General features: G+C 50.5%; 1 protein-coding gene across 2 annotated transcripts; it reads right to left on the bottom strand.

The window, feature by feature from the left end:
• Positions 1–663: 663 nt before the first annotated feature.
• SENP2 (SUMO specific peptidase 2) lies at positions 664–10,370 on the bottom strand. 2 transcript variants are annotated; one of them, XM_077183745.1, is made up of 17 exons: positions 10,185–10,370; positions 9,068–9,123; positions 8,244–8,374; positions 7,946–8,012; positions 7,195–7,273; positions 6,447–6,576; positions 6,217–6,320; positions 5,714–5,802; positions 5,054–5,111; positions 3,962–4,025; positions 3,480–3,623; positions 3,195–3,326; positions 2,641–2,844; positions 2,455–2,534; positions 1,645–1,800; positions 1,376–1,471; positions 664–880 (listed from the first exon to the last, which is right to left on the bottom strand). In XM_077183745.1, exons 1-17 carry the CDS (start codon positions 10,316–10,318, stop codon positions 838–840), a joined length of 1,767 nt encoding a protein of 588 aa, XP_077039860.1. In that variant the 5' UTR covers positions 10,319–10,370; the 3' UTR covers positions 664–837. The 2 variants fall into 2 exon arrangements, with proteins under 2 accessions (XP_077039860.1, XP_054495267.2); XM_054639292.2 differs by having other exon boundaries at positions 1,716–1,800; positions 10,185–10,369.
• Positions 10,371–10,629: the final 259 nt, after the last annotated feature.

The raw sequence follows: 10,629 nt of genomic DNA, 5'->3' as shown, positions 1-10,629 counted from the left end.
CTGGGAGTTCCTCCCTGGTGTCCAATTCCCTGCTGCCAGGGAGGGAAGGGCTGGATGGGAGGTGCAGGCATTGCCAGGGGTAGTTTTACCCTGGGACTTGTTGCCATCACAAAGCCACCTCTCCCTCCCTACACGTCCCTGGATGGAACATCTAGTGGGGAAAGGCACCAAATGGGGCTGGGATGGCCTTTGAGGGGGCAGGGTGGGGCTGCCTGGGATGCTCACAGGTGCCACAATGAGGCTCCAGAGCCAGGCTCTTCCCTCCCACCCCACCAGCACTGGGAATAGTGCTCTGGTGGCACCTGGGACAGTCAAAACTGCAGCCCCAAACAGGAGGAACCAAAGGGAAGGGGGAAAGGACACCTCAAACACCCCCAGCTGCTGCATCCTCATGCTCAGATCTTTTGCATCCTCAGGGAAGATTAATTATCCCTGATTAATTATCTGTAAGGATAAAACACAAGTGTCTTTGGAGAATATGCCCTGAGATTGTGCCAGACTGAACCAATCAGTGAAAGCAAAGAAAGACAAAGCCCCTCTGCAGGGATCGTGTAGGTCTTTGGGTCAGGAGCAGCACAGAGATGTCCCCAGAGCCACCAGGAGAGGAGACAGCCCCTGTTCTTCAGATGGGGAGCAAGTTAAAAACCACACAGAGACAGCAGATCAGTTTTCAATTAAAAAATAAATTACTCTATTAACAAGTAACCTCCCATACAATAAGGCTCTTACATAAGTTAATAATTATCTTATCTTACTCAAACAATAAGAAATAAATACTACTCTTTTACAGAACAGTGTTTTCCTAACAGTGCATGTCTCCCAGCAGCTGCTGATGGATTATTTCCCACACCATCTTCCTGCGGAAATAAGGCATGTGTTCCTGAAAAGAAACAGGAAAAATCCATCACATAGGAAGCCAGGGGAGAAAGAGGCAGGAAATGTCCATTAACACCCAGGGAATTCTTGAGTGGGAAGCTGCTTTTGAGCACCTGCCAGTTGGGTACAAGGTGGGTTTCACACCAGTGTGACACAATCACCCAACAAACACCCACTTTTCTTTACAGTGATATTTAAAGATCACCAAATTGGCAAAAAAAAACAGGGGGAAGTTTTCCAAGTTTTCCTATTTCACCAAGAGCTACAAAGGCCAGATATCCCAAACCCCTGGCTGCAGCATCCTGGCATTGGAATGAGATGGTCCTTAAGGTCCATTCCAACCCAAACCACCCTGGGATTCCACAATTCCACGATCTTGCCCAAGAATCAGACACCAGACATGAGGAACAACCCTCAGCCCCTGCCCCAGCTGCTGTGCAGCTTCCCTGGCTCCCACATGGGTGTGGGAAAGGCTGGAGCTGTTTGCAACCCCTCTCACCGGGGTGAAGATGATGGGTTTGTCTCTGGAGATGAAATCGGCAAATTTGCAAACAAAAACTCCACAGTCATTTCCATTATTTTGTTGAGGGATTTCCTGAGGAATACAAAAACATGGAGAATTTTTATCTGTCTTGAAAGAGCAGCAATCTGGTTGTAGCACACATTCTACCCACACCTACTCCTGAAAACCTATTTCCATAATCCCTTCACCACTCCCAAACCCAAGGAACAGTCCCAGTTAACTGCACATCATCTCCCTCTGCTTGCCTGGGAAGTGTTAAATCCTCTGGGACAAGGAGTTCTAGCTCCCATTCCAAATCCAGGCATTGCTCCCATACCTCTGTGCCCATGCTGTGAAGAGTCCACTCAGAAGCAGTCAATTCAATGTTTCTTTTTTCCCTGCTTTCCTCTTCCAGGTATTTTCTGTTGAAAACAACACAAAAATCACTTTTCATCTCCCTAATTTAGGGCAACAACAACAACAAAAAAAGCTGTTGAAAGGTGTCAGGAAGATAAATTGCAGTGAAATGCCAGAGGATCCTCACAGCAGAGGATTTAAGGAATGTGGAGGGGAAATTGCCATCTTAGAGACACAGTGAGGGCTGTGAGCAGGGCTCCCCAGGGCCCAGCCCTGTGTAATGTCTTTATCCATGACCTGGACGAGGGGATTGAGCACCCTCAGTGCCTTTGGAGGTGACACCAAGCTGGGTGGGAGTGTGGAGGGCAGGGAGGCTCTGCACAGGGCTCTGGGCTGGTGACAAGGTGAGGATCAGTCATGGGATGGGCTCAATGATCCTGGAGGGCTTTTCCAACCTCAGTGATTCTGGGATTTGTCTCTGTGGGGCTGCTCTCCTGCTCTCACCCTCCAAAGCTGCTGGATGAAGGGTTTTTAGTGACAAAGACATGTGAGGATGTGCAGCACCTCTGACACTCTGGAGGATTCAAAACACTGAGCAGAACAGAAGAGGTACCAAGTGAGGAGCACCATGGGACAGGGCAGAAATACTTCAAATGGGGGAGAGGAAAAGGCCTCAAAACCAACCAGAAGGGATAAAAAAAGCAAAAGCAGCTACTCACAAGACAGTTTTACAAATGTGGTCTCCTTTCTGTCCCAAGGAGTCAAAGTATTTGATGGTTTTCTCTCGGAGGTCCACAACCTGGGGTTAAAAGGTGACTTAAACAAAGCACACCCCAAACACTAAAGGGCTTTTCTTGCTAGTTTTGTTCTCCCCATCCCCTAAATAATGAGCCAGTTTGACTCACCAGCAGTGTCCAGTGAATTCTGAGGTGAATAGGCACCAAGATGACATCATGCTCAAAGATATCCACACCTTTAGTCCATTTCTTTACTCCCTTGTGGCTTGTAGAGCTCAGCTTGGAATAAAAGAAGGTATTAAAAGCATAGACTGCTGGATATCCTTCCTTCTTGCTTCTTTCCACCAGAAGACCCATGTAGAAATTCATGATCTGGAGCAGAGAGAGGCAAAGTGAGATGTGAAATAAGACACTAAACTAAAAAGATAGCAACATGTCCTTGCTGGCCACCCCTGAGCTGAGAAAACTCCAGCTTGGCAGCTTTTGCTCCCAGAATTTCACACTGGAGGACTTGTGCTGCTGGTTAAAGCCCCCACACCCACTCTGATAACCCAGACTGACTCCTGGGAGCTGCATCATCCAAGTGAAAACTTCCAGAAACAGCAGCCCACACAGTACCCAAAATAAGGAGTGTACAGCTATTTCTGGGCTCTGCAGTGGAGCTCCTGGAAGACTCCTGTGCCCAGGGAGGGGGGATTTCCCAGAAGTGCAGGATCCCATACCCTGTCATTGAGCCAGCCCAGGGGCTGCAGGGTGCAGATGTCCTCACGGGTGACAGTGAGCTTGAAGGCCCTGCTCAGGATGTCCTCAGGCTCACCACTGTCAAAGGCAGCAGAGATCTCACTCTCCATGGCCTGGAACAAAGGATTCAGTGGGGAAGGGCTGCTGGAACAGCACATGGAGCACACCAGCCCCCCAGAAGGCTCCAAGTGCAGCCCCAGTGCCAGAGCAAGGAGCCTTGCAGGCTGAACCAGGCACAGCACTGGCTTGCTGCTGAGCACAGGTACCTCTGTCAGTGGAGCCAGATCATCTCCTGGCTTTTCTAGGCATGGCAGTGGCTCACTGTCCACAAAGAAGAAGTCTTTGGACAGGACAGGTGTCACATGGAACTGGAATAACTTTCTTTGGGGGACTTCGGCTTCACGCTGGCCCTGCCAGGCACAAGGACAGAAATCAGGGAGAAGCACAAGGGGTTTGCTGGGGGACAGGGCACAGAATCCTGCAAGAAACTGCAAGGGCTTGTGTAAACACATCCCAGCAGCAATCCCCAAAGTCACATTTGATTGGTGACTGCATTCCAACTGTGCTCAGAGAGGCAGGGCTTTCCTTGGGCTTGGATTAACATCCCCAACAAAGCCTCCACATGCAGAGATCAAGGTAAGTGTTTCTGATTTCCACACTTCAAATTTTATTTTGGATCTCAATCCTGAGCAGAGGTGAGTTACACTTTCCAGAAAGCCAAGTGAAGCAGTGACTAACTCCAGCTTACCACTGAAGCAGCTCGTTTCTCTCGCTTCCCCTGTCCACGAGAGTCTTCTGGTGGTGTGTAGTAACTGTGAGAAAAGAGAGAGAAGTGAGCTGGATATCCACACTGCCCCATGAAATTCTCCAAAATTCTGCATAAGAAATGCCTTCTCAAGGCTGATTCTGACACATAACATCTTAGTCTCCTTCCCCACTCCTTTTGTAGCAGCCAGACCAGGATAGATGAAAAGCTGGAAGCTTCACAAACTTTCTTCCACCATCAGGTGGCAAACTCCTTTTTTATTTTTTTCCCTCAGTTTTAATCTTTGGAAAACAGGGAAGCAACCAGCACTTCCTCTATCAAGTGCTTTGTGACCTCCTGGTGACAAATGCCACTCCACCAGTTATTCCCTCTCTTCCCTTGAGCTTAGGGGACAATGACAATTTAACTCAGGACAAATGCACAGCTCAATACAGTGCTCATGTCTAAGGGGGAAAGAGAACAGGGACAAAATCACCCCAAACCACACCTGACACAACCAAACCTCTGTCCCCATCTGCACTCTCTCTGAGAGGAGGAAGAGGAGGGCACCAAGCTGCCACACCAAAACCCCTCCTTGGAGCTGCAGCCAAAAGCCCCTTTCCCTTCATTCCTGCACTCCCATCCTGCCATCACAGAGTCCACTCTGCTGAGGGACAGCAATGCTCCATTTTTGGTCCATTCCAACCCAAGGCATCCTGCAAGCCTCAAAAACTGCCTCAGTCCCCCCAGGCTTTACTCCTACTCCCTATTCCTTTTGCTCAGGATCCACAGGAAATGCAAAGTCAGCTCATTAATGGTGTGGCAGAAAGACACTCAGGAGAAAGAACAGATTCTGCAAACCCAAGGACAACCTGGGTTGTCACCCTTACTTCCTTCTTCCCCCAAAACACCCAGCACATCCCACAGCTGCCCAGCTGTGACAGGGGAGCTGTGGATTTGAGGGACAACTGGCTGTGAGCAGTTCCTCAAACCAGCTGCTCCTCTCCCCCAGCACTGAGACACTGAACAGGATTGGGCTTCTGGAGGCTGGCAGAGCCAAAAGAAACAAGAGCCATGGTTAGAAGAGACTCTTACCTGATCATGACACCCCTCTGAGGCAGCTGGGGGCTGAAAACGTCCCCATGTTTGACACCTGCAGGGAAAAGCAGCAGTATGAGAACAGGGAGGTGATTTCCCATTCCAGTAGCTGCACAGAGCTCTGAGTTTCTGGGTGACATCACAGACTTTTCATCAGCATTTTCAACTCAGAAGTTCAAACTCTGGCACCTGCTCAGAAATCATTTCAATCCCCATATGATCATGTCACAAAGTCCAAGATATAAGAGTTAGTGATGAAAAAGTGTTTAAGTAATGAACAGGGGAAAAAAAAACCCTGGGGCAATATTAAACATACAAGTAATTAGTTTACTTGTTTTGGAAGCTCTGCTTTTATGGCAATAGTCCTGTCTAGCATTAAAAAGGGATTCAAGTGTAGCTCTGAGGGTGCAGAGTCAAATATCCCCCTCCCCTGGTACAAGAAAAACAGGTAAAACTGGTGCTACAACCTTCTCCTGTGCAGTGGGGTCACATCCAGCTACAAACTGCACTGCCACAGTCACAGCTCTCAAATACCATTTTAAACCAGTTCTTCCCCTTCAGGAAAACCCTCACAAACCCAGTTTAGCCAATGCAGGAAAATGCCCTGTTTGGGCTGGACTTGTACCAACAGAGTGGAGCAGCCCTGGGGATACTCACTGGTCCTTTCTGGCACAGGTAGAGAGGCACCTCTGGGTTTCTGTTCTTTCAGGGGGCTTCCAGTCATCCCTGGTTCCTTGGTTTGAACTCTTTGGTGTAGCAGAAGAAAAGGACAGAGTTTTTACAGGTGATTTGTTACCAGTGCACCTCAATTCACTGCAGAGCACACGGCTATTTGTACACAACTGGCTAAATGAAAGCAACAGAAATATATAAAGCAAAATTAGGCTGTTTAATCCTTAACAGAGCCATGCTGTCACTGGTTCCAGGACAAGATGCAAAGGGCATTTGAGGAGTTTACATCCAGAAGTTTGGCCACTTTCAGCTCATGCATACTGAACATACAAGAGTCAAATTTTCTGTCTCCACTATTCCAAAAAAGACTCAATCATTACATTTGATTCGGTCCAGAACCCTGAGAGTAGAAAAGATTAATTCTCCTCCCCTTCCACATACAACAAACTCACCACCAGAAAGTTAAGGGTTATTTTGCTCATAATTACTTGTTGAGTCTTGCTGACCGTGGAGAAGTAAGTCTTCCAGAATATTTCTCTTTGAACAGACTCAAGAGCTCTTTGTATTTCTTATTTTCTGCTTGCTGAACATCCTTGGAGAAGGGAAGGAAAAAAGAGACTTTAGCAGGCATTCCCAGCCCTTCCTTTTGTCTCAGCCTAACTGTACAGAAACTCCACAGCTGTTTCATCCCAAAACAATTCCCTTCTCCCCACTTTACCTCTTCAGCAGCACACAAAGGCCTCCTGGTGCCACTGACTCCTGGAGAGCTGGGACCTGGCTCCTTAATGGGGGGCCTGGGTGTGACAGGGCTCTCCAGAGCAGCTCGGATGAGGTTATTCCTGCTCAGGCTGCAAACACCAAAGGCAGAAGAAATGGTATTAAGAGACCATTCAAAGCTCCTGATTTATTAATTAGGTTTTAATTAGCACCTCCTGATTCAAGGAGGCTGCCCAGGACCATGCTGGGGAGGGTTTTCCAACATCTCTCTAGGTGACCTGTGGAAGTAGCTGAACACCCTTAGAGGAAAAACAGAAAAGGGTTTCCCAATGGAATTCCCTGGGGAAATGAAAATTCTCTGGGGAAATGAAAATGCTCTGGGGTTTTGGGGGATTTTTTTTTGTAATAGTTGTGGGTTTTTTCTGTTTGCATTCCTGGTCTCAGCCTCTTCCCAAGTTCAACACTTCCTCCTACCACAGGAGGTGAGAGTGTTGAACTTGTTCATTGTTCTCTGATCTCCTGAGTGCATCAACTGTCTGGATTTAAAGAGAAAGCTTAAAATTGGCCAAAGGCAAGAACATAGCTAAGATCTCACTCAGTATGGCAGCTAGGAGGAGTCCCAGAACATGGAAAAATGTTGCTCTGTGGACACAAATACAAATGTTGGGCAACAGAGGAAGTTCAAGGATGAAAGTGAAAGGCAAGAAACCCTAAAAAGCAGAAGTGGAAGAAAATAGAAGGTTTTTTACCTCAGATATGGAACTCTCTTGCAAAGAGAGGATGGTGTTTCCTCAGTCAAGCATGGGTTGGTGTCACAAGGCATTTCGTCTGTGGGAGAAGAGCACAAGCCTCAGCAACTCGTCAGGACAACAGGAGTTCTATGAGTTTAAAGAGCTTCACCAAAGATAAATTACTCTCATTTCATCCCTCATGTTCTAATATTATTTGTGTTATGTTGCTTCAGGATATTTTCATATTGGTAACTACAGAATGTTGCCAACCTACACCTAATACAAAAGGGTTCTGAGGCTCTGCTACCTAAAATCAGCATTTACAACAGTTCCTTTCTGGCAAGCCAGCACTGGGACACACCAGAATGGCATCCAAGGCAGTTAATAGCCAGGATCCACAACCACATGAGCATCCTGGGATAAACCACTGAACATCCCACTTGGAAGGGATCCACAGAATCATCCAGCCCAACCCCTGGCCCTGCACAGACACCCCAACCATCCCACCCTGTGCATCCCTGAGAGCATTGTCCAAAGGCTCCTGGAGCTCTGGCGGCCTTGGGGCTGTGCCCATTCCCTGGGGAGCCTGTTCCCAGCCCTGGCTCCAATCCAGAAGCAATAGCAGGATGCAGGGAAGAAACAGAGCTCACCCTCCACTACTCCTGGTGCTACCCAGATATTTTGCCTTCAGCAACCAGCCCCCAGCCCGGGCAGAGCTGCCCAGACTCAGAGCAGCAGGAAAAAGGAAAGGATTTGCTGTCAGCCCTACCAGGTTCTGTTGTGTCCTCATCCTCTGCAGATGTTACAAATGAAGAGTCAGAAGAAATGTACACAACCTGAAATAAAAGCAAGTACCAGAGTGAGCATAACCTGAATGTGAATCCAAGCAAGGACCTCCCCTTCCTGAAATTCAGTCAGCTGTGTTCTGACTCAGAGCCCATGGTTTTACCCATGGGGTTGCAGCAGAGGGCAGGGGCACTGATGGCACCACTTCCGTATCACAGGCTCTCACACCTGCAGGGATTGTGGGAGCTGATCCCTGAGCTCCCCTCAAAACCCTTGCTCACCTCATCTTCAGACTCAGAGAAGGAGAAGTCATCTCTCTTTTCAGTCTCCTGGCTTCTACTTGTTGCCTTCTGTGGCAACTTGGCAGCCACAGAAACCTCTTCAGGCTCCTTGTTAGCCCCAGAGAGACATTCTGAAAAAACCACACCACCAGGCCATAAGGAATGGGACTGGAAACAGGGCTTGGGACTTCTGCTTACACCCAAGCCCAGCTCCTTGATCCCACGTGAAGCAGAAAACTCACTTCAGCAACACTGCAACAGCCCAGCAGCACCCCCACCCCATCACTGGGGATCTTGTTCCCAAGTAGGAATTAGGGAGCTCCACATCCCCCATGGAACAGCAACAGCCTTGACTGAAAATGCTCTTTGTGCTGCCCTGCAGGGCTCAGTGCCAGGGAGAGCTGGGATATGCCCTGCCCCAGCCAGGATTCATCCTTGGTGCAAACACATGGCCTTCCCAGGGTGGAAAAAGTTATCCCCTGCTTCTCTTCCTGCCTTCATCTGACCAGAATCTCCCATCCTCCACTTGGTTTGAAAATCCCAGAATCATCAAGGTTGGATAAACCCTATAAGGGCATCAAGTCCAACTGTTCCCACAGCACTGCCAAGGCCACCACTGCCCCACGTGCCCAAGTGCCACATCCATGAACATTGGGACACACCATCGATGGGCCCAGGTCCCATGAGACCCCCTGAAGCCACAAGAATGGCTCAAAACCCCTCAGTTTCAGCAGCAGTCCTGAAGTACCAAATCCAGAGCTCCCCAAGGTAGCCCAGACCCAAGGAAAATCAGACATATTAAAGCTCTCTGTGAGGGGCTATACCTGTTTTCAGCCTCTTTGCAGGGATCTCCTCAGGATCTTCCACAGACGACAGAACACTGGGGGAAGAACAGACAGAACAATGTTTTGCAAGCACAATTCAACTTCCAAAGGGGGACTTCCTATTTCCCCAGGATCATCTCCCAGAGAGCTGATCACCCCACTAAAGCAGATCAGGCCTCTTTTTCTCCTTCTGTTAATGCTTCCACATGCTTTGTGTTTGTTCCTACCACCAAAAAATGCCTCAATATGTAATGCTTCCCTCTTTCCTCCAGGAAAGAAGCACTCCAGAGGTCACTAAGCCATCCAAGTTCACTCCACTCAAAGGAAAGTTTAGGCAGAACAGGAAATGCGAGGTGGGAATGCCAGCCCTGCTCACATCCACTCCAGCAGCGTCCTGCTGAGTCAGCACGGGCACAAACCCTTGAAACAGCCTCACCCTTTCACGCCCAAGGATTTTCACCAGCTGATACCATCGTTAAGTCCGGTAAAAACGTCTCCTTTAGGAACAGAGCACAAAGAACATTCCTAATTTTCTTTTTTTCTCCCCCAGGAGCTAATTCCTTCTGAGCTGCTCCTCGGTGCAAACTACTGGCACAACACGCGGCTCCTTGCAGAGACACTCCCTGGTTTCTGTCGCTGTGATGATGGGGCACTAAGGGAGGTAGGGAGGGAGCAGCTGCCTTCCCCAGCCCCAGAGCGCACAGTGCCATCGTACATCCCACAGAGCAGCAGGCACCCAGGGGCTTCGGCCATCGCCCCCGGCAGCAAAAGGGTTAACACGTGGGCAGGCAGCCTCCTTTTATCCACCTCGCACCCCCGATGCATGGCGTGCCCCCAGCCCCCCATCCCCACGGCTGTGTATGCCCTGCTCCACAACACATCTGGCCTAAATCCCCAGCTCCCCGTGCCGGCGGAAAGGGAACGATGGGTTATCGGCAACACCTGGGACCCACAGCCAGCGAGCACCGGTGTCTGCGCCCCATAACCACCCCCGCACCTGCGGGCGGCCTCATGGGCAACACCTGGCCTTTATCAGGGACTGCCCAGACCCACACGGGGAGCCTCGGGCCGAGCGGCGGGGCAGCAGAGGGGCAGCAGCGCGGCGGGAAGGGCTGACCTGGCGGGCGGTTTCTTTCGGCGCGGCGGCTCCGGCCGCGGCTCCGGGCTGAGGGCGAGGGCCGGGGCCGGGGCCGGGGCCTGGCGGGCGGCGTCGCGGAGGGCGCGGAGGACCGCGAGCAGCCATTGGTACATGGACCGCGCGCACTTCCGGCGCCGGGCCCCGCCCCGCGCCGCCAACGGCGGCCACGCCCCGCCCGCGGGCCTGATGGACCCGCCCACTGCACCGATGGACCCGCCCACAGCCCCACACGCCCCGTCAGGCCACGCCCACAGCCCGAATGGACCCGCCCACAGCCCCACACGCCACTCCCACATCACACACGCCCCGCCCCCGTTGGCCTCGCCCCGCCCCTCCTGCGCCCCGTGGGCTGCAGCCACGTGCGCGCGTGTTCTGAAACATTCCCCGGCCACAATTTGGGCCATTTCTGCCCATTCTGCTCCTG

The sequence above is a fragment of the Agelaius phoeniceus genome, chromosome 10 (genome assembly GCF_051311805.1).
Source record: "Agelaius phoeniceus isolate bAgePho1 chromosome 10, bAgePho1.hap1, whole genome shotgun sequence".
In the NCBI taxonomy this organism is placed as follows: domain Eukaryota; kingdom Metazoa; phylum Chordata; class Aves; order Passeriformes; family Icteridae; genus Agelaius; species Agelaius phoeniceus.
Note: the sequence above shows the minus strand (reverse complement) of the source record. Positions and strands in the feature narration are given on the sequence as shown.